This window comes from Anopheles gambiae, chromosome 3, assembly GCF_943734735.2.
Source record: "Anopheles gambiae chromosome 3, idAnoGambNW_F1_1, whole genome shotgun sequence".
Classification (NCBI taxonomy): domain Eukaryota; kingdom Metazoa; phylum Arthropoda; class Insecta; order Diptera; family Culicidae; genus Anopheles; species Anopheles gambiae.
Genome location: NC_064602.1, coordinates 924391 through 948563, shown reverse-complemented (window position 1 = coordinate 948563; position 24173 = coordinate 924391). Strand labels below are relative to the sequence as shown.

General features: G+C 44.6%; 1 protein-coding gene across 9 annotated transcripts in view; it reads left to right on the top strand.

The window, feature by feature from the left end:
• The window catches only part of LOC1278170 (protein madd-4), a 119736-nt gene extending 96076 nt beyond the window's left edge, over positions 1 to 23660 (top strand). For 5 of the 9 annotated variants that reach the window (XM_061656285.1, XM_061656284.1, XM_061656283.1 and 2 more), the window contains exons 8-20: positions 5096 to 5240; positions 6604 to 6733; positions 6824 to 7022; positions 9802 to 10253; positions 12608 to 12823; positions 12965 to 13426; positions 13491 to 14072; positions 14134 to 14230; positions 14529 to 14660; positions 17964 to 18257; positions 18322 to 18654; positions 18747 to 18897; positions 18973 to 23660. In XM_061656285.1, the coding sequence (XP_061512269.1) occupies positions 5096 to 5240; positions 6604 to 6733; positions 6824 to 7022; positions 9802 to 10253; positions 12608 to 12823; positions 12965 to 13426; positions 13491 to 14072; positions 14134 to 14230; positions 14529 to 14660; positions 17964 to 18257; positions 18322 to 18654; positions 18747 to 18897; positions 18973 to 19091 (3312 nt within the window). In that variant the 3' untranslated portion in view covers positions 19092 to 23660. The remainder of the gene's footprint in view (positions 1 to 5095; positions 5241 to 6603; positions 6734 to 6823; positions 7023 to 9801; positions 10254 to 12607; positions 12824 to 12964; positions 13427 to 13490; positions 14073 to 14133; positions 14231 to 14528; positions 14661 to 17963; positions 18258 to 18321; positions 18655 to 18746; positions 18898 to 18972) is intronic. The other 4 variants (XM_061656286.1, XM_061656289.1, XM_061656288.1 and 1 more) reach the window with 4 other exon arrangements.
• The last annotated feature ends 513 nt before the right edge of the window (positions 23661 to 24173 follow it).

The window sequence follows — 24173 nt, the reverse complement described above, 5'->3', positions numbered from 1 at the left end:
CGGACAATGTCCCGACACAACGTACCGGAAGATGACAGCCTATGGCCGCCCCATGGCACTGCTGCTGACCTAAGCCGATGTCGGGGCCGATGTGAAAACAGATTGTCCATTATCAGTTTCAGGATCAAGTGGTACGCCAGACCCTTCAAGTAGCCTTTCCCTTGTTGGTACGGCAGCTAGACACAACGCATCGGTCTTGGGAGATTTTGCACGCGGAAGCGAGACGAAGCTAAAACAAAATCCATCCGAATCCGCTCCTGCACTGGGAAGCATGTGGTTTAATGGGAAAGGAAACCCGTCGCCCCATGGTCTATGATTACATGATTGTTATTGGGCTGCCTGATCGAATATGCGTCCAAAACAAATGGCAACCCTCAATGATTGATCGATTCTGGTCGGGGTGGAATTCATGGTGAGGGGGGAGTTGTACAGGACGATGAATAAACCGAGGCCCGACGTTTCTGGGGCCCGGGCAGGCTTGTGAGAGAGGGAACGGGAGGCCGTTTTTGTTCCATTTGTGGTCTGTTTTCTACATGCTGTGCTTTATCGAGAACCACAGCAGAGAACATACCACACACAGGGACTCTCACACACGCATGCAGAACATACCACAGCTTCATAACGGCGTGTCCTTACGTAACATTATACAGCTAATAAAACGTCTCGATGAATTATTAATACAAAAACTATTATTTAAAAGGAAACTTCAGGCTGTGTACGAGGAGTACATGGGAGAGGGAAGGGAATGAGTTGGCATTTTTTCTCTCTCTCCTGCGTCGTGCCAGCCGCAGACGGTAATTTGTATTCGGTTTTTTAATGACGCACAAATTAGTGGAATTGCGTAAACGGCACCACCGGGTGGCAGAAAAGCCGCGACACGACAGCTCATAGCCTGTGTGCTATTAAAATTGCGCTTTCCGAGAGCGGTCTGATTGGTAGCTGGCGTGCGTTGGTCCTTACCGTGGCTGAAAAGGGTTGGGAAGAAAATTAGAAAACAAATGTAGCATAAATACATTTGAATGAGGCATAGTCATAAAGCTTTCATTTTGTTTTTAAATGGAACTTTTGTTGGATCGGCATAAAGCATATCTTGAGCAGCTGAGCGCGTGTGTGTGTGTTGATCGAACATGTTCATCATTGATTTGTTTATCCAAACAAGAGCGAAACATCGAAACATTTTCAGAATAAAATATGAATTTCATATAATAATAAACTATAACTAAACTGTTCCCACTCACTGCGTATCCTCTTGTTGACCTTTTCCATCTAGTAATTACACCGAAAGATGCTTAAACCCTTCCACGCTCTGTAGCCTTGAACCACCTCCAATCTCTCGTCAAATGCCAACCGTGTTTGCTTCCCCAACAGGATGTGGTTTATTTTTGTACCTGAATATTGGTGTACATCCTGGCCAGGGTGAAAGTTGGCTTAAAAAGAAAAACTTTTAACTTACTCTGGTGGGGATGATTTTGTGTGTGTGTTTTTCATGCGTGCTTTTTCTTTCTCTTTGGAGCCATTTTACACGTGCTCTCTTGTGTTCTAGAGCACACCATGTTTGCTGCGTGTGTTTATCAGCGAAAATTGGAAAACTTGGCTGGTAAATATTTGATACGAAAATTTTCCTCACTTCATTTGAAACCAATCTAGATGGCGGGGAGGTTTTTTGGATACGTTGATGTTGGCGAGTGCAATCCTTTTCATAGAAGCTTCCTTTAACAAATACTGAATCAACATTGATTTTTTTTCTTGTATGTTTAATTTGAAAATTGGATAAAGAGTAACGAAAAGAAAAGCTTTTAAACATAAAGTATATCAAAGGATTCCACACATTATTTTATGAAGCCGCTCATTTATAGACATATAACGCATGTGACATTGAACTTTTCCTTTTTATCGTCTCCCTCTCTTTCTCTATTAATCGTTCCTATCACACTTAATTAAACACTTGACCAACTTCCAGTTTCACGCTTCCCTTAGAAGAAAAACCTAAATCATAGGAACACTCCACTTCCCAGAGATTTTACGGGACAAATCACGGTCACGATGTCACGCCCGCCCCTGTTGCGTGTGACAAAAGTGGAAAACTTTCCCTCCAGCAGCCGAGTCATTATTTGACAAATAAAACAACTCCTCCCACGAGAAGCACCGATTTGTAGAGTTTGGCGTCACATTTCGGAGACGAAGCATCGACAAGCTCTCGTTTGCTGCGTGCTTCATCCCGAATCCTTCCACGCGACGGGTGTTCCGGTTCAACCGTCAAAAAAGCAACCGCAAAAAACCGCGTGTGGGACTGCCGCACTTGAATCGCATGCACACAAGGAGCGAAAAAGAGAGAGTATCACCCTTTCCGATCGTAAGAAGCACGCACAAACGTTTCCCAGGAAAAAACGCACGATTACGAACCGACGCGGATGCTACGCCGGTACGCTGTTTGGTGTAATTTACTGGAAAACTTTTCCTCCCCTGCTAAGCCTTCCCTTTCTCAACCCTTCCGCGCCCCGCTTTATTGCAAAAGATTGCGTGGAAAAACAAATACCAAACGTGCCACAAGTCGCCTCCAGCTAGTCGAGTGAAATCGAGCAGTGAAAAAGCTTTTCCCAAACGCCCGCCAGTGCGTTGTGTTCGCGATATTTTCCATCCCGTTTTTTTTCTCGGACCGGAAGAGGCGGGTGTGTAAGTGGCAAACGCAAAACTTTCGCGGAAAAGTTGCTGTAACGGAATCGGGAAACCTACCCGGGATCGGCATCTGCTGGAAGGCTAAGTATAACACCTTGAAAAGTGCAATTTATTTATTCCTTTCCCTGGCTGCGTTTCCTTCGGGCATGGTGCTCACACAACCGAGGCTAAAGAAAATGTTGCTCCCTGCTACAGTCGCAAAGCTACTTCATTTAGTGCATTACCTCTCGAACAAACATTTGCTCAATGGTGTTCCAATCGCACATTTTGTTTGGAGCAAAGTTTTCCCTACCGCCTGCACTGTCTCCCGCCATCTATCGAGCCTACGCTCATCATCGGCTTTCCTGTGTCCCATTGCCATTCCATTACTCGGAATTCGTTTTTATGCAATGACGCCAACGCACACCGGAAACGCCACGGTCAAACAAGTCCCGATAAAGGCCGTTTTTCCCGAAATTGAATTAAAGCATTGATTTCGATTATTCCAATCATTTCCTTACCTACACCTGCACCTGCATCCGAGTTTGTTATTCATTCGAATGTACAGCAATGTGTGTAGATAACGATTTTTATTCCTACCAACGTGAGCTGTCATTTTGCTCTATTTTTAGACCGCGTGTTTGCGGTGTGAAGGAAATCTTTGAAAAAAGAATACGTACATGTGAGCTGGAAAGTGTCTCAGTTTGGTGTGCGTTTTGCGGTGAGCCAAAAATACGCAATTTTTTCCCGGAAATGACAAGGATCGTAAATAGCATCCTCAACCAAAGGGAGAAAATTCTCCTTTTGTATGTGCTCTCGAGAAAAACTACACCACAAGCATCGTGCAAAATTCCATGTGTAAATGAAAAATATAACTAGAGTTTAATTTTGAAAGAATTTTGAAGTAAGGGCCTCACCAGAATAAGCTTAGTTGATGACTAAATCTACTTATAGTCAATAATTTGAACTCATCCGTTCTATCCAGATTTAATTTGAATCACAACAAAGGTCCTCATCGGTATTGTGTTGCCCAACTAGAACGTAGATAGCTATTTGTAATTATAAATACACACCGTATGCTGTTTACTATTCATAATGAAAAGCAATTCATACAAAGCGACGAGTGCAATGACACTAGGCGTTTTTTTAATTGATTTTGTGTTTGTTTTCTATTACATTTTACATGCATCATGTTAACATGATAATAATTCAGAGAATTGTTACCTATGAATTTCAAAATTGAACAAATATAAATCCTCCGTAGACTTTGTTCATGAATGTATTTATGGCATAAGCAGCGATGGATGAAAAAATAACAAATACTTTATCAAAACATACTCAACCTCCCATTCGAACAACACGAGCACTTCTGTTGTCAGGCATGAACACATCAAACACACTTACATTCATGCCCTTGCAACTCACTTCCCCTCCCAACCCCGTAGGGCAGACAAAGTGTTCCAAAAGCAAAAGTTCAAATATTCATGATTTTGATATGCATTGATTGATGCTCCCTCGCCTGGGTACATGCAAATTTACTTCCCAGACCTAGCAGCATTAGCTCAACTTCACCATCATCGCCGTTGCTACCATTGCTACCAAGCCCCTGTCGGTAAACGTCGATTTCTATGTATGCCCCCCTGCCATGCACCCTTAAGAATCTCTCTCTCTCTCCCTCTCTTTCTCTCCCAAACATCGTCCTTTCTCACGAAAACCGCACACTGTAATGCACCGATTACATCATGCGCCTGATGAAGTAGAATATGCAACCGAAAAGCATCACCACTGTCACTCAAAAGTTCATCTTCCGCTGCAGCTGCGTTGTAGCCCGGAAGCCCCGGAAGAAGTCGATGGTTTCACGAAAGCGCCCGCGAAACGTAAACGGCACACACCACCGTGAACAAGAAAATCCAATGTCACCTACGGCGTAAGCCGGCTCAAGCCAATTTAGAGCACTACGATGGCGATGGTGGTGCTACGATTTTCTATCCCCACGATCCCGACGACTGACTGGTGTGCTCGTCGTACGGAAGCTGATGAGCATGCCGCTTCGGCACTAAGTGTTTCCTTCAATAATCATCAACCTTTGCCGCACAGGTACTACGATGCAGGGAACAAGATATGGGCGAGAGCAACGTGCCTGATTTATCCTAGGTGACATGAATTTTTCATCGCCTCTTTTGCTTTGCCCTCCCATTGATGGTCGTCATCTGGGAAGAAAATGATGACATCTCTTCACCGAGACGCGCGCTGTTGTCTGGTCTGTGTTTTGCTGGCAGGGGTTTGTTTTGTTTTAATACACCATCCTCTTCGTATAATTTCCTCGTTCGATGGGCTCGACTAGCAGCGATTGTGTTCGGATGTTGGAGAAGACACTTTTCTTGCTGCTACCCCGCCACCAAAACATTCACCACATGCTTTTTGCTTGTTTCACTTTCAGCGCGTTGGATGCGACCTTAAGATTGGCTCGACCAAGAAGATCGATGTGTGCGGTGTGTGCGGTGGCGATGGAACGTCCTGTACGCAGCCACTCTACCAGTGGGAAATTGCACCCATGTCCCTGTGTTCCGTAACCTGTGGAGGTGGTAAGTATCGCTCGAACTGTTCTATTTGTGGCCGATGTGACTGGAATGAATTCTGGCTGCCCTTGGCTAAGGGGAACCAAGGTACAGAAAAGAGAATTTAATACGTTTGGGTTTCTATTTCCTGGTAAGCTCGGCGGGGTTTCAATGTCAGACGTCGGTCGAAGTAAATGTCTTCATTAGAGATGTGAATCTGATCGAAAGCTGGTACCAGTCGTGTGCTTTTCAGTGTTAAGCATAGATTCGAACGATTTCGTTTGAAGGCTACACGTATGTCAGTAATTTTCGAGAAACAATACCTTTTACACTGGAACTCTACATAATTATATCCGTATGATTCTCCTAATAATGGTCTGCTTTTCCTGCAAAACCCCGTCCCAATAGCTTGAACAGCGTGAACCACTGGGAGAGCTCATTTTGATTTCACAGCTCAAGGCTCCAAGCATGACAGTGTTCGTCAAGAGCTGTCTTAGTATCATCTGTTTCGCTAGAACTTCATCGTTCCTTCACATTCGTCCGGCCTGTTTCTCAACTGAATCGAATCGAAACTCCACACGCCATAAACTGCCTATCACACACACACACACAAACACACCACAATACGACAATAGAATTCGATCTGACAGACGGTTCTTCCCACTCGCTTCTTGCCACCGGTTACCAACAGTCCCATATCGATACCGAGATTACGTTGTCAAGTAAAATAATGATCTATTCGATTGATGACATTTTTTCCTGGAACCCATCTTGAGCCTTTTCTCTCTCTCTGTCTATCGATGCGTTTGTGAGTTACTGGTCTCGCTTAAAGCACTCGCGTTGTCGTCATTGAAGCAAAAGCTTTGATCCGGACACCCACACTCCGGGTACCAAATAAAAGAATTTTGTCACACATACAAAGACAACAACCAACTCAAACCAGAAATGCTTTCCACCAGGCCCAACCGTAAAAACGAAGGATTGAGGAAAAAGAGCTTAAGGTATTAGACTAAAAATATCACCGAAACGGTGTTTGCGCAAGAAATTCAATCACTTCAAATCGCACCGGCACGGGCACAGCATCAAAGGCGTACAACGGAAATTAAAACCAAAATATCATCCTTTTATCCCATCCCACACACACTATGGCTGGGTTGTGGACACCGTTTTCCTTTGAAGAACGTGAAATGACGACCGAGTAATGACAAATCCTTTGAAGCAGATGCAAATTGAAGGCTCTCAGTGGGGAAGGCGATAGAGTTCTCGATACCGGGGAAAATATCATTTAATTATATTTACATCAATTCATCAACCTTTGGAAAAGGCGACAATTTACATTTCCTTGTAATAATCAATACTTAAACGCTGCTTGTACTTCGCCCATTCGCAGGTTACAAGATGGCCATGCCGACCTGCCGGAACCGCGTGACCGGCGTGGACGTGGAGGAGTCACTCTGCAACGCTTCTTCCCGACCGGAGCCCACCGTCGTCCAGTGCAATACCCATCTCTGCCCACCGAAGTGAGTAAAGCCAAAACTGCGACTTATTATGTCTTTTCCTCCTTTTTTGGTTAATCTTTAATGTCAATTTAATGGTCTATCTTCCGCCAGATGGGTGACGGACGACTGGCGATCGTGCTCGAAACCGTGCGGCGGTGGCATCCGCGAACGGGTGGTGGTCTGTGCGGAGGAAAGCAATGGCGCCAAGAACAAGGTACCGGACGAGGCTTGCCGTGGAGTGAGGCCGAAAAATCAGGAACCCTGCAACGTCCAAGAATGTCCCAAGTGGGTCGTCGGCGAATGGAGTGGGGTAAGTGTCGTTCTTCACAGTTAGACATATTTATTGGACGCATTTGGGCGTTGTCCCATTTTTGTGTTGGGGAACACTTGCACAGTACTGCGGTAATGAGTAAGTTTATCATTTTAAAAACCCTTGCCACGTGAGTTGCTATGCCTCAAAACCAGGACAACTGCACAGTAAAACCCTGGTCGGTCCTGTCGGTTCCGGAAGGAAGACTTCCTTTTTCATTACTGCATGTAAAACAAATGCATCAGTGTGTATGTCTGTTTGCAGGCAGAACACTTCCTGGACTGCTCATATAACAACTCTCTGCTCGCGCCCGGTACAGTGAGGGCTATATACATTTTATTGCCTGCGGTGTAACAAATGCACCAGCGACGCATCCATCGACGAAGCCAGCCACCATAAAACACCACACCATCCTTCCAGTAATTAGCCATAAATCGTCGGCTCCACTGAGCGCGTTACGATTGGCAACGCCATTTTTCGGTGGCCAGACGCTCCGGCAATCCATCTCCCAGCCACGACGAATGCACATTCTCTGCCGAGTTGCCAACCGCTTGCATTCATTCGGCCGCCGTCGTCGCCGCCATTCCAATCGCGGTCCAAATTTATCATTCACCATTGCTTCGGTACTGATGATGCTGTATGGGGATGGGGCGGTGGCGGGACGTGTGGGTCTGCGCCAAGTCGTGTCGCACTTCGCAATAGGGAAATTGTTTTACTGAAGAATGTTTTATGGGGCAAAAGTTGGCTTCACCAACCGGCCGGCAATGCAGCTGCGGGAAGTGTTGGCCACCATTCGATGGCTCGCTTTATGATGATGATATGCAGCTGGTAGTATAATGGCATGCTTAATGTCCGTACAACACAAACGACAAACCCATCAATAATGGGAACGATCCATTGAAGTGTGCTGTAATTAGCAGTGGCGTTATTGTTCCCACTGCGCTGAAATGTCGAGGGGAGTAGGGTTCGGAGTGAGTCAGAAAATTGGAACATTCTCAGAATAAAATATTTCCTGTCCAGTTTGAATGTTACTTATTGCAGCTGCCATTTGGTGCCGACATTCCAGGAATGGTTGTTCACACATCCGTCCAATGCATTGTTTACCACCTGCTGAAAACCAAAGACGAAAATTCAAAATCGAAAGCGTTTCCTGTCAAACACAGCCTGAGCTTTTCTCAATATGCTTGTAATACACGTTACAAGTTCCTTACAACAGATTTCCAGCATAAACGCAGTTGAATCCATCGCAAATCTTTGCGACATTGTTACACGTTTGCTTATGAACATTCTCACCAATCGCTGCAACAACTTTTGGCTCAATAACTTCTTGGGAACTTCTTCAGCAATACAATAAACTAGCCTTCCGTGGCGGAAGACACTAACCCATAACATTAATATCCCGTCCCAGTACAGTATCTCAACACATTAGCACGGAAAACACCACAACCAACAACACAAATCATCTGCACAAACTCGGCTCCTCCTGTACCACACCCACTCACCCACTGTACACGTGCTGCGGGAAATATGTTCCCTTTTCCCAAACGTGCTCATATGATCCCATGCGCGGTATGTTTGGACAGTATCCTCTCACCACTTGCTCGCTGTGCGTACCACCCCTCCGGACATTCGACGTTCGATTTATCCAAAAGTCTAACTACACACAGCTCATGTTCGACTCCTTGCCAACAATATACTGCACTGAATGATGGCGCGCTTGTCTGTGTATGTGTCGCGTTGCTACAGCACCAGCACCAGCAGCAGCAAATCATTTACGCCCATACAGCAGCTCCGCCGGAAAACGCGCTCACCAGGGAGAAAGATCAAGAAACGGTCGCCCCAAAACGAATGGACACATCGACCCGAATATGATCGAGTGGGTGCTTATGGTAACAACAGTCGTAAAATGGCCGTCTTTATGGCTCTATTTAAATTTGCCGACTCTGTGAATTTATTGCCACAGCCTACGTGTTTGTGGGAGAAGGGTAGCGGTAGAGGTGGTGGGGTATTGCCGGCGGAAATAGGACTCGCTGCCTTATCGCTGAATTTGTAAGAACAATAGCCTCACACGTGTGTCCTCTGGTCGATTGGGCGCATTGCTTATTGCTTTCAGCTTTTCGCTTGGTCGCTTCGCATTTCGTCCTACTCAAAAATCCTCCTCCTCCCGTACGGCGCAGCCCCTCCAAGTGGTGCGTTTGTTTGTTTGGCCATTTTATTCTTTTATATTTGGTGCTGTTGAAGCTGATGGTATTGCTTCGATATTGCTGGTTAGGACATGCGAGCTGTGGAAGTCGAGCCGAACCAGAAGTCGATCCGCCTCAAAGCCTTCGATAAATGAGCATGTGTGTGTGAGTAAGTTTAAGTAGATTTATTGATTTATTAGGTAAGCGTGTTGTTGGAGATTTTTTTCCTCTCAAAACTCTCTCACTATCAAGGTCCAGTCTACATACGACGACCATTTATGTCGCCAATAAGCTACAACAAACGATGAAAATAAAGATGGACCGCCAGTACACATGCAACCACGACCTTCTTCCTGAGCCCTAAAGTGATTTCGCTTTATTTGATCATGTTTTGTGATTTTACAACACACTTGCTACGATCCTACCTTCCACTCTCAGCCAGCAAGCCCACGTAAATTACATTGCGTGCCCGCAACGTCCTAATTAGTCCAATCGAGAGGAAATTTAACCACTCGCCAAGACAAAACCAACCACCCGAACAATTTCCTAATGATTGGACCACTCTCTCTCTCTCTCTCTTTCTCTCCCCCCTATAGTGCTCCGTTTCCTGTGGCAGCGGTATTCAGGTGCGCAGCGTTGAGTGTATGGACACGAACGGCCATTACAGTGCCCAGTGCGATCCGGGAGCGAAACCAGTCACGGGGCAACCGTGCACCACGGGCATCATCTGTAATGCGGGTTCGGTTTCGTCGGGACTGAGCGGCGGTGCCAACACTGGTACAACGGTTTCGGGCTCATCAAATGCTGGCATCATCGCTGTACCGCCCTCGTCAGCATCCGACTTCGATGGGCTTACGATGGGCGTCGAGAGTGAGGCAGAGCGGGCCAGCATTTCCGCCATGATGAAGGAGAAGGCCGCGATGCATCACGAGCGCGATCCGACGCTGATGACGTACAACGATCAACCGTACTATGCACAACCGCTGCGGCAGGATCGGTTACCGAAGGCGGAGAAAATTGTTTCCCAGCGGGTGCCCAGTGAAGCCACGTAAGTATCGTTGGGCTGTAATTTGCATCCACGGGTGCTGCACGGGTGCGAATGTGCATGTACAGTTTGTTGCGAACGGATTGAGTTTCGTGTGGAAATATTAAACGGTTTGCATGTGTTTTTGAGGCTCCAGCATTACATTGGCTGCTAAAAAAAGATCATTATTTCACTCCCATCTGTACAGCACCAGGCGTCTCCACATTTTAGTTTTTGCTTTTTAAAACAGACAACAGCCAGCATGAATTCGTCTAACAATACTTGCTCTGTTTTTGCTTCACTAATCTCTATTTCAAACAATAAAGTCATCAGTCTAACGAGTGTAATCATGCAATTCCATCATGCTCGATCGATAACAAACGCCGCATGCCCTATCAAACGTCATCAAACAATTGCACCATAATTTCATGGCAGCATTACACCGTTGTTTCTCAGCACTTTCGTTCAATTGGCCGGGCATGAGTTGACGAAACGTTCGCAAAAGCGAAAGAGCATCCTTTACCTTTTTTCACCCTTCTCATTCACTCCATCTGTCATTGAAAAATCAATTTCTCACCAGACGTGCCAGAGCGCTCACGAATGCATCTGGCAAATCATGCTCATCGCATCCTTATCCTGTACGAATATCGCACCGATTTCGATGAATCTAAGTGCTAAGTAGCGCCCAGGTTAACGGCATCATTGCATTCGTCTTCTGCCCTCAAAGTAGGAGATCACTCAGGTTGAATCGACAAACCCTGGGTGCCGTTCCACCACGTCGTCTTTCACAAGTGAAGTCATCCAGCGAACAATTTTCCAACCCTTCACAGTGTGGTGCATGAAAATATTATTTTTTTGCGTAAAAAATAAGCCAAATAGGGGGCCAGAAAAAAAATCTTGCTTGTTCCCAAGCCACAAGTCACTTTGCAATCATACTCCAGAAAGCGTATGTCTCATCATCATCACCTCCATCATCATCAACGGCATGTGCAGCAGCATCATTAGGAAGAAGCTTCCGTGGGCTCCGGAACGGGTGACGTTTACCAAAACGCAAAAGGAAAACCGTTTCCCTTGAGCAGAATCAAGTCATTCCGATTGCAATACGACGCAATTGGATCGAGGAAAAACTTCACCAAACATACAAAAAACCAACAAGAAAGCTTTGCAGAAACGAAACGATCAAACCTGCGGATGAAAAATGGATACCATCGAATGGTGCCAGCCGCACGACTAGCCGGCCATGACACAAGCTGCACTCAAGCCGGTCGCGCAACGGTTCGACTAACCCGGCAACGGACTCTCCTCCGATCCGTCAAAGACATTCCGTTCGCGCGGAAAATTCCTCGAACCATCATCGCGTCATTCCTTCGCAGCATGCCATTGCATATGTGCTCCCTTAGCTCGACGTTCGACTTTTGCCTTTCATTTCTTGCCAGAGCTTTTCGCTCACCGTTCTGTTTTTTCTACCTTTTTTTATCGCCGTTCCACGCTTACTGGTGTCAGATGAGAACACCTCCCGAGGCGTAGAATTCCGTGCCCCGGTCGCTCGCATCACTGATTGATGCTTTTGTTTTTCCCATGCCAGTACGCCGTACCGTCCGGCACGTTGCAATTGCACACGGCTTCCGACATCAATCATAGCGTTTTGCACAATAATGCCGGTGTACCGTGTGGGGGGGAGGGGCCCGGGTGGTTTTGCTCTCCGGTGTTTGCTGTTCCGTGCTATTTGATTGTGTGGATTTTTCTGGCACCAGAGCTAGAAACACGAAAATTTGTGATTGTTTTGAAGTGTTTGTGCGACCAAATCTCCTGCGCTGAACACGCCCCAAAAGATTCTTTATTTCGCCCGTTTGTTTGACGTGCAAATATGTACGCATTGAAAATGGAAATGACGACATTCTATAAACTGGGCATTGGTAGCAGCACAAGAGCAACGTATTTTCATTCAATTAAAGCGACACTCGCTCTAACAACAGGTTGAGTTTTTGTGTGACATTAAAGTGCGTGTTAAATCATTAATCTACTTCCGTTTCCTACGCCATTAACACATTTATTATCCATTACATTATCCATTAACGTTCAATTAGGTGTTTTTCCAATGTTCTTTGTTGTCTAATATTTGATTCATGTAATTACATTTCATTTCAATTCGTTAACTTACATTTTCTCTATCTCTATGTAATGATGTATGTTCTGCTCCTTTCTTCTTTACCTTCAAAAATTCGTTCTTCGTCTATAATATTCATATATTTCTCTTATCGCTTCTCTTTTTCTCTTTCTCTCTCTTTCTCTCTATTCCTGTCTACTTCTCCAATCTCTCCTCCTCTCATTCCCTCTCACAATGCTTTTCGTACGTATCTTTGCTTGCGGACTTGCAGCTTCATTCAGGACACCGAATGGTCACCGTGCAGTGTGACGTGCGGCGAAGGGATCCGCCGGAAGCCGTTCCGGTGCAAGATTTTCCTCGAATTTTCCAAGCGCGTCGCGGTGCTAAACGATTCGCTCTGTCACGCCTACAAACCGCTGGACGAGGTGGAACGTTGCGTCATGGAGCCGTGCTCGTACTCGCACAATTTCGAGGATACCTATCTCAAGTACAGAAAGCCAATCATTATTTCGTACATTATTTCTTGCCTTTTTTTGTTTCCTCAGTTGGGTTTGGGTGGTTTTAATTTAGTTAATTTCCTGCATGGTAATATTTTATGCTTTTCTCCTCTCTCTCTTTGCACGTACAGAGATGGAAATCGGCAGAGTTTGGAAAACATTAAGGTACACGTGTCCGTGCCGGGCAAGACGTACTCCTGGCGAGAGGAAGGCTACACCAGTTGCAGCGCGTCCTGTCTCGGCGGTGTAGAGGAGTTGATAATCAACTGCGTGCGAGATGATACGAACAAGATTGTGTCTCCGTTTCTCTGTTCGCCCGAGACGAAACCGGAAGCGCGCATTCGCACCTGTAACGACATCCCGTGTCCTCCGCGGTGGAACTATTCCGAGTTTACACCGTGCTCCAAGTCGTGCGGCTTTGGAATACAGACGCGCGAGGTGACGTGCATCCACGAGGTGACAAGGGGAGGAGAAAACACAATGATTGTACCGAACAGTATGTGCACGACGAAACCACAACCGGACCGACAGTACTGCAACATCATCGACTGTCCCGTCCGGTGGGAAGTGTCCGAGTGGAGCAAATGTTCAAAGTAAGTACCTGCAGTAACACATCTTCATGAACAATGAAGTAATCGATACTGAACTCAACTTCAGATCTTGTGGCGGAGGTTTCAAGGAGCGACGCGTCGAGTGCAAACAGATCATGGCCCAGGAGCACAAGGTAGAGCGACCGGCATCGATGTGTCCGAGCAGCAAGCCGCCGGACAAGAAACCCTGCAACACCAAGGCCTGTGCACCGGAAGATCAGCGACCACCGATTGCGGGCACCAACTCTACCTTCATTCAGCACGACCCCAAGAAGAACAAGATTACGCTAAAGATTGGCGGTGCGGCGACCGTCTTCTACGGAACGCAGGTTAAGATCAAGTGCCCGGTGAAGCGATTCAATCGCACCAAGATCCGCTGGACGAAAGATCAGCAACCGTTGCTGAAGACGAAGAAGATCAAAATGTCGAAAAAGGGCGCACTGCGCATACTGGACGTAACGTTCCGCGAGGCTGGCATCTACACGTGCCATGCTGGGCTGAGCCATGCGGATCTGAAGCTGGCCGTCAAGGCGAAACCGGGCGGCGAAAATCAGCCGAACGAAGATCACGATCGACACCGGGGAGCGGATCCGAATGCACTGCTGGCTAACTCGTACGCAATGGCCAATGGGAATGAGGAAGAGAAGAGGTAAGAGAGATGCTCCCGAGCAGCCAAACCTTACATTCATTGACTTTATCTCAATTCTCAGTGGGAGGAAAAATCGAGATCGCAATCGGGGGAGAAATCGACAACGACAACAGCAGGACACGCTTCTAACTGAGCACGGCGATGGATCGGACGATGAGGTAAGTGACGTTCTCTTTGAAATATTTCTACTACTTCAACCAGAAAGTGGAGGTAAAGGATGCTTACTGAAAACCAAACCAATCTGCTGCGAACCGTATGGAGTAAGCTTTCTGCTAGTAATACATTAAACATACGCTCCCCACTATATCCTCCTTTGTAAGCTATATTAACCCGCCGATCTGTCTCTCTCTCTCTTCTCTCTATCACAACGCTAATATCAACTCTTTAACTGAACTTCTCCGTCACTGAATCAAACAAATGAATAATCATTCCCCTGTCACGTCACACCCGAAAAAGGAACCCCTGCGGTCACACTCGCAAATGACTGTGTCGGGCAGTACGGTAGCGTCGGACGCGTCGGCCGCGGCCAGTTCCGGCACCCGTACGTTACCATTGCCCCACTTCCAGCACCTACTGGCCGGCCTACAGGTGAGATGAGGAGTTTTACCAAAACTTTCACCGAAGCTACACCGGAAGAGGGGAGGGATACATTTGTCCCACCTTTTGTGGTGCAGAGTTTGTAAACGAAATATTAGCACCCCTCAGTTCACGCCTGCACAGCACGCAGGTTGTCGTTGCATGGTTTTGCTTTGTGTTTGTCTTTTTTTGCACGGTTTTCTTTGCACGGTTTATGTTTCTGTTTACGTCTGCATGATTGTGTTCAATGTTGTGTCTTATGATTTGTTTCACCATGCTATAGGAGCAAAATTATTTCTTTCCCTTGCTGCTTACACCACCCAAAGCCGATGTACTCTACACTGTAAATAGCCTCCAAGAATGCATCCCTAAAAGCGTATCTCTGTACTTGTAAAGATATTTCATATCCTTTGAGGTTTGGCTCTTTGCTGTCTGTTTGCATCTCTTCAAGTACAACGCAATGCTTTTGTTCTGTAAATGATTAGTCCATCTGTTTTTCTTCGCTACTGTTCTCTATCAATCCTCCAACGAGCCACTCGTTCTGCTGTCTCGTATCTGAAACACCACACAGGGATCTGGTCCCTTGATGACGTGGGCAAAGGTTTCATCCATCACAAATCACATGAAACCTTCCGATTCTAGGAATGCGTTGAAGGGTTTCCCGCGGTAAAAGGATCCCACAAGGACATCCATCCCTTTCCATTAACATCGTTTCCATTAACATTTGCATTATTAATATGTCTTGCATTGCGAAAGGGCCCATGTGCAATATTACATGTGCTACATTTTTTCCTCGCATGAAACCAGCTCATAAGCAGATATTTATCATGAATGTGTTTGCCTATAAATAAAATGCGTTTATGTTTTCATTTGGAAAGCTCCAAATTTTTGGCATCACATTTAGCCATAATCCTTTTCGCACCGTTCGCAAATATGCAAGTGTGGCACAACAGCAACAACAAAAAATTCAATCAGCAAACATATAAATCAGGTAAAAATAACACAAGCATTCATAATCACCCAGCGGGCAGTTCAGCCAGCGGCAAACATTTCACACGCCATTCGAAAGAGCCCTCCACGAACCGCAGACCCGAATGGGGCAAACCAGGCGTGGAGGCGACAGCGACGATTGCAACGATTTGCGGTGCCGGTTTAATTAAAAGCATTCATACGAATGGAATGTGTCAATCCGGTATTTTTCATTCGTAAATAAATTATTACGGAACATAATTATCCCCCTTTAATCTCGGCCGTGTGTGGCGAGGTGTGGGGCTGGGTATAATATTCAACCGAAAATCCATAATGACCGTACCCCGGTTTCGCATATGTGTTTGTGGGAGATGGAAGTGCTGGTCCTCCCCTCTTTATGGCCCCGTATTATAGGGGAGGAAGAGGCCGGGGAGAGCCTCCGGCCCATAAAAAAGGACTGAAACCCGCCATAAACGATAATATGCAGTACGCAGTTTTCACAAATAAACAAAAACACTGCCGCTCAACATCCGGCCGCACTATCGGGCGGACAAGATCAGTCGATCGCATTGTCACTAATCGCTCGTACGGTTTGACAGTGGCAAAGCTAATGGGTGCGTTTATCACTGTCAATGGCCTTTTATCACCCTTCCTAGTGTCCGCGTTCGCTGCCCGATGGGGAAATCAAATCCGAGATTTAAACAATCCGCCGGGATTACTAAAACTACTTTTATCTAGCTTGGTTTTTATGCCTTCACACTCATAGCAATTCAATGGAATGGCAAACAAAAAACAGTGAATTCAATTCACCCACACCCTATCTCATGTAGCCAACGTTCAGTCACTCGGTTTTTTTCTGCTGGGATAATTGTTTTTCGATCGCCATATTACGTTCGACGTCAAACAGCTGTCGTTGAGAATGGGGGTGGAAAAATCAAACTCTGCCTGAAATACGTCCTGCAAGACTCAAGAGCGTTTTTTTTTTCAATTATGTTGCCATCGTGGTTTTGTTAAACCAAACAACACCCACTTTATGGTGGGTTTTGGGCAGCAAAAAAAAGCGTGTTGCGTCACGCTTCCTTTCCACTCCCGAGCGACCGCAGTGTCGTTCGTGTTGCTGTTTCTCCGTGCAGTCACTTGGTTTTGGGGGAACATCAACCACACAAATGTCCTTGATCAACATTTCACCGGGTTTGCGATTAAGCGGTTGAAGTTGTTCGACCGCCAGACCAGAGAAAGAGGAGAGTGAAAACGTGAAACGATTATTTAAAAAAACATACACCACCACTGCACAACAGGTTCTGCGCTGCCAAATATCTCACCACGCTGTGCTCGCTGGTTGGTAAACACGATTTATGCTGTCCACAGGACGGCGGCGGCAAGGAAGAAGAATGAACCAAAAACAAAAAAAAATGAACGAAACACCCGCGAGAAACACTAATTACTTTAATTAATTATCGTTTCGTTTTGGAGCCAGTTTAAGCGATGGGCATTGGTACAAGTAAAGTCGAGTGGGTGAGTGGTGGTGCTGTGAGGATTTTTTTAAATATGTTTTTGTGTTTGTTTCCGAAATTCGCTCGCCCAGAGGTTCGTAATTCGTGCCACAGTTCGATTGCTGTGGGGGGAAATATTTGATGTTGCGGGAAAGCTTCATCCATACCTCTCCGTACTATAAGCATGAAGCGTTCGTTTGTGTCTGTGTTGTATGTTGTTGTGTTTTATTTTATTACACCGTATTGCAATCACCCAATTAGGACATGTTGTTGATCAAACGTATCATAGTAAAGCACAAACCCGATATTATACTTTGAATTTTTCTCCCTTCTTCTTTTCCTACCAACCGTCACCACTACCCGTATCAATCCTTTCCTCCTTCCCGTAACCCTAACGCATACACACATGGACACAAATAGGTAATTTTCCTCAGCCTAACTGTATTTATTTTTCATCTCGCTCTCATTTCCTGGAAAAGCAGTGTTGTTTTTGATAAATGGAGGACAATTTTCACATCACTCATATCATATTGCTCCAAACTCCCGTGCCTAACACAACCCCATATGCACTGTGATGAAAGGGTATAAGTGTACAGCCAATCGCCCACAATATCTCTCTCTCTCTCTCGTTCTCTGTGTATAGTGCATACTTTCACCAAGCACCTTTTGATTTTTGCAACAAAACTCACCAAACAAATCACCTCTCAATGCCGGTCGATTTTTTCCCGGCATCACTACTTTAAGTCACCTTTTCGTACGCTCTTGTCCTAATCAATAACAATTTTCCCCAGCGTTCGTACTAATTTTCTCTCCATCTCGCTTTCTTGTCCGTTTGCTTCTTTTCCTATGATAGCTTCTTTGGCCATTTCAGACATTCAGCAACAGTAAGAACTACGGACAGCAGTATCTTGCCGAGCGCGGCTACGATCCGTTCGATGGGTCGATCGGTAGAGGGGATGTGGAGGACGAGGAGCCACCGAGGCCCATGAACGTGTATCAGCTGCTGAAATCGCGCCACACCAGTGAATCCGTGGACGAGCCAATGATCCACGACGGACAGGCAACGGAGGGCTACGAGTTCGAGTGGATGACAACGCCCTGGTCCGAGTGCTCACAGACATGCGGTGCCAATGGGGGAGGGTACAAGGTACGATGAGACACGCTGCCTTCCGTCTGACAGTGCGTGGCATTAACTTTCGATTAAACTTCAGCTCCGATCGGCCCACTGCATGCTACGGATGAGCAATTCCAGCCGCACCGTCGACAACAGCTTCTGCGAGGACGCTGGCCTGCCGGTGCCGGAAACGGTCGACAAATGTGGCAACATCGACTGTCCGCGCTGGGTGACAGCGGATTGGAGCGGCTGTCAGCAGTCCAAGTGCTTCTCGTGGCACACGGCGCTCCAGCGGCGTGACGTGTACTGTCAGTTCGATGGCGAGCGTAGCGACGAGAAGGTGTGCGAGGACCAGGAGAAGCCCGTCACCAAGCAGGAGTGCTACAACGAACTGTGCAAAGGTGTTTGGCGTGTCGAGCCATGGTCAGATGTAGGTTTTGTCTCGTAACTGTATTTCGACAACATAGAAAGCCCGGAAAGTATTAATTTCTTTTTTTTCTGCTACTCATTCTCATTCGGCAGTGTAATGCGGCCTGCGAAGGACAGGGCATCAAGTACAGGATACTACAGTGCGTATGGTACGGCACGAAAAAGCCGGCAGGCAACGCGTGTCGTGAGCTGCCCCGACCAGCGGTCATGAAAGTTTGCAAAGGACCACCATGTATTTCGAATCGTGAGTACACCTCCGACCTACGATCGAGCTCCTCCAGCACGACTTTATTAACACTGAATTCCGTTCTCTTTCCAGTTTCGGAGTGTAAAGACTTGTCGAGGTACTGTAAAAATGTAGAAAGCATGGGCCTTTGCAGACTGCACCGTTACCAGCAACAGTGTTGCAAGACTTGTAGGTTTAATATTTACCACTAAGGATCGCAAAGAACGAAAACACCGGACTGCCAATCGATACCGCGCTGGATGTGGCGTTTGTATGACGCTTTTGGAAACTTCCGATGATGTTCGGTGTATTTTGTTGGAAAAGCGTCTCCAGCCTCCAATAGGATAAGCGCAGCAAAAGGATGCAATCCTTGCTGCTCCTTGCCTGTCCACTCTTTCTTTCACCTCCCGAACCACCAGCGCCAATGGCCCCGGTATACACAACTGAAACTGAAACAGCAACGAACTTGTGTATGATACGGAATAGCTATTGACACCTACTACCGAAGACTTATTTAAAATAGTCAATTATGTGTACTTGACTATGAGCGTTGCTGAAATCCAGCCATCCACACTTATAGAGACAGCACGGCGCAGTACTTGGATCATGGTGCAACTGTTAGATTATTGTTGAAGAACTTCAATGGAGTAAACTGAGTGCTAGTACTGCAACAAAAGACACTCTGTTTTCCTCTGAAAGTAGACAATGTACTTTGGACAGACGAACGATGTAGCAAGCTGGTAGCATACACACTCAACCACACACGACCTACACGACCACAAGAATGCCAGAGGCGTCTGTTTGTTAATTTCGCAGAACTGTTGGATTCTATGTATATAGGTAAAGCAAAAGGAGGAAGAAACTATAGAAAAGCCCTATACATATAAATATAAATACATATAGACGCAAGCATAGGGAAAAGCAAACCAGACTCCACAAGGCGTAGCACTAGGTTTAGGTAATATTTGATGAGCAAGAGGGAGACCGAGCGAAGAAGTGAACATAGTAATATATAAATTAAACAGATCGACTCTAAACAAACGAAAGTTAAGGTTAGCTCAGCTCAGCTTACCGACTTGCTGAACGAAGGACAGCAGATAGCAAATTGCCAGCACGCTGTCGTAACGCTTCTGTAAACGTTCAGTGCTTTTTGATAGTGGGGATAGGTAGGTGTGCTGCTACAAGTATTATCGTGTGTTGAAATAGAAACCATACCCACTCACACACACACATACACATCTATTTCCGCTTTGAAAATGAGTCATTTACAGGACAAATCACATTCTTCTTCATCTCTCACCCATAACGTCGATTTCCTTTTCGTGAACTCACTCTCCCAAGTTAATCAGCCAAAGGAATGTATTCTGTCAACATCTGAACCAATCCATCCGCTATTTCTACACTGTGAGTCCTTCTAGTGAGCCTAACAGATTTCCAATAACTTGTTACTTTTGCTTACCCTTGCAGTGGAACGTATTTCCCCATGTTCATAACATCTATCATTCAACATCAATTGTTCCTTTCCATACTCCCATACAAACAACACCTCCAAACTATGCGCTATGTAAGTGAAGCGGTATTTAAGAAACTATCCAAATAAAAACCAGTGGGAACAGTATAAGCGGGACGAACATTTTTTGGCTGCCAATGTAGCGGTCCCTGCAAACCATGGCCAGTTTGCCACCACACCCTAATCAACTCACACTAAGATAAATCTTTTTTCCTTTCCAACGCTTTCTAATTATACTATTTACTCTCCCCCTTCCATTTCCTATTGTTCATAAGTAATCATACTCTTCAAACTCTAACGAAACAAAACGCGTGCCGCGTGCGAAACACCCGTGCCGGAAATTTCATTTCGTTCTCTACACAGGGTCAGACAGAGGAGCGTTAGTATAAAAAAAACGGAAAAGTAAATGAAGATCCAAAGTCCAAAGCAATGCAATTTTCCATAGCAAGCGAGACGAGGCAAAAACAAATTCGGAGCGAATAGAAATGACTATCATGTTTTAGGAAGCCAATTTCGGAGCAATCGTTGGGAGTTGGAAGCAGAGCGGTTATTGAATAACATAAAACACATGAGTAAGAAATAAAACAAAAACATACAACAAGAAAACTCGTTCTTCTTTACATAAAAGCAAAGTAAAACTAGAGGTAAATGAAAAGAAAATATTGAAGCAAAGACCAAACGATAATGTAATTCACCAGACAGAAACAAATCAAAGCGAAGTAAGCAGGTAAGCATTCACCTATTTTCCATTCCAAACAAAATGACTGAAAAATGAACTGTGTACATAAGGGCATAGAGAACTCTGCCGAACAAATCATTGGTCGCCAATGAGTTGGAAAAATTGATCAAAACAATTCAAAGAGATTTTCTCCATAAGTTTTGTTGTGCAGATTCATATAGGGTTTCCCACGATTTATTGGTTGGTTCCCATCAATTTTTGGTGGGTTCCCATATTTTTTTGGTGCGTTTCCACGATTTTTTGGTCGTTTCCCAGAATTTCTTGGTCCAAATGTATTGACATCCAATCGGAAAATACCAATAAATTATGGGAACGAACCAAAAATCTATGGGATACGAACAAAAAATCGTGGGAACGCACCAAAAAATCATGGGAACTGACCAATAAATCGCGGGAAACCCTGTATTGAACTGTTTGATTTGCTCAACAAAGTATTACCACATTTCAAAAATGATTCCTGCCTTCTGTTTCGTTTAGTGTTTCTTTCTCATACCATTGCATACATTGCTCTCTAACGATAATTGACGATTCAACTAAACTAATGACAAACGAAAGCGAGGACGTTAAAACAGTTTGATAAATATAAGATCTATTAACTTAGTTAGAAAAAAAGGAAATAACTATATAAACGAAAAACAATCGCAAAAACAAACCAGCGAATGTGCGACTATGTTGCAAGGACGTGAAAACAATATATTAAACACAAGAAAATGAAATTACCCAATAAAACAAATTTGAAAAGCCTAGATGACACCGCGAACCATCGGATCGTTAGTTAAGAGAAAACAAGTACGTTAAAACGTTGGAATTAAAACGAAGCTGCAACACAACCATTGCAAACTGCAATTGCTGATGTGGGATTGCAATGGCAAGCCCTCTACAGAGCTACAGTTTAATCTTTTGCCGCAAAAACCGAACGCAACATAATTATTCTACACATGCAACCGAACGGAGCAAATAGTTAAAGTAATTAATAACGATGGTATTATTGATAACAGAACTGCATAAAGGTGGTAGTGATGAGATTCCTGTAAATTTGAAATAAAAAAGAGAACACATAGAAAATAAATAAGGAAACATAGGATTGCACTGATGAGCGAGGAGTAAACATTTTTAAGTTAAGAGAACACTAGCTACACCTAAGGTAGCAGACTAACTGTAATCGAGTTCTTGATTTCCACTCATTTAAACTCTTCGTTTCGCTTTGCTAGTTGTGAATAGTTTTCAAACTGTTCGTTTGGTTTGATGTTTTGGTTCAGTGCGTTTCATTACCACTTTATACGTGCTAGACACTGCTCCCCGTAGGAAGAAAATTATTAGCAAAACCGTTTTACTATGCTCCCGAGCTGAGAGGCTCCAGCAAGTGTGTTAGAGACAAATGCAACCCCCATGGGATGGAAAGATTGTGTGCAAGAGTGCATTCATGTAAAAATGTGATACTTTTCGCCCAGCCATTGGCCCGGCCAAGTTGTCTGTTAGAGCAGTACGGCAACAACGCTGCCGGAAGTTTGTATGATACACCAGTGTAACCAAGCAAGAGTGCCGATAGCTACTCGAACGTTAATTATTTAATGCTGTTTCATAGATACATAGTGTGCTACTGCGCCAGATGATGAGTCAACATATAGAGCGATCGTGTGTGTTTAGTTGATCATGAGAAGAGAACTGTAACTAGCAAACAGATGCATTTAAACGCCCCTCTTCTTCTCTGTTTTCCGTTTCAACAATCAAACAACGCAAAACCAAAAATTTAACCCGTCGAAATGCCCCATCCCATATGCGGGTCACAATTTAAAAAGCTTTACCCATGTTTCATTAATTTCCGATGCTGCCGTGTTACCGTGATTCAGTTTTATGGACAAAACCTTCGGCTCTAACTGAAATTAACGACAATTACTAACCCAAACCAAACCTAGAAGTTGAATATGAATGACGATGGTACTAAAACGGTGATCAAACGGATTCTTGCGATTTAAAATAACCAAACTCTTGTCATCCAAAGAGGAAGAGGAAAAGCGTACGAATAACATGAATATACCGTGGAATCTAATTTCATCTATTGCGAGCTGGTTGCTTATTTAGCCTTCCGACAAGGGGAGTCGATTAGAACATTTTCTTCCCGTAACGGAACAGAACAACATTGCAAAGCCAACTAACATTCAACACACTAAACAGCAGCAGATGCAGCATCAACAACAAGAAACAAACGAATATATTTATGATAATTATACATTTCACTGTAATATGATTATCATTAATATTAAACTATTATACAATTTAAAACAAAATCATATATAGGAAGGTTATTAGTTAAACAAGAAAGCTTCGGGATGCGCCCGAACACCCTGATCTGCTGTGGAGAGGTCTACGTCTAAGCTCTCTACGCAACTATTGGACAGGCGAAAACTAAAACCAGAACGGCAATACACACATACACTTTCACACATACACACTCTCACAGGCATAGCAGAAAGTGTGGAAACATGAAAAAGGGGGAAAATAAAGTATTTTTTATTTAAAATGAAACCAAAACACTGCTCAAATGTGTAACGGAAACTTTGATTTTTTAAAGTGTTTTTTCATGATGACCTTGATGAATGTATTTTTGACATTTTACCGGAAAAATAACTGCCAAGGCGTAGCTTTTGAAACAGTGAATGAACTACATACATATGTTATTTAAAATCTGTCCTCAAGATTCACGATAACTTCACACTGTGACATGCGCAGTACCACTGTGTGCGTGCTGTGATGTACAGTGCATTGCATAAATATAAAGTACCGTTGCTAAACTCATAGCACATTCCATACCAAATGAAACTAGTGTATCAAGGCTTAATGCAACACATTATTTAATGAGCTCAATTAGAATATTACTCTTCAAAGATATTTTAGAAATGTGTTCGTTAACCTGTTAACCATTAATCTCGTTGTAGTCTCCGAGCAAATGTAATGAAGGGAAAGGAGGAAAAAATTGGCCATTATTGAAACATGTTTCAACCATATTTTTCTCTTATTTGATCTCTTAATTACATCATCGCAGGT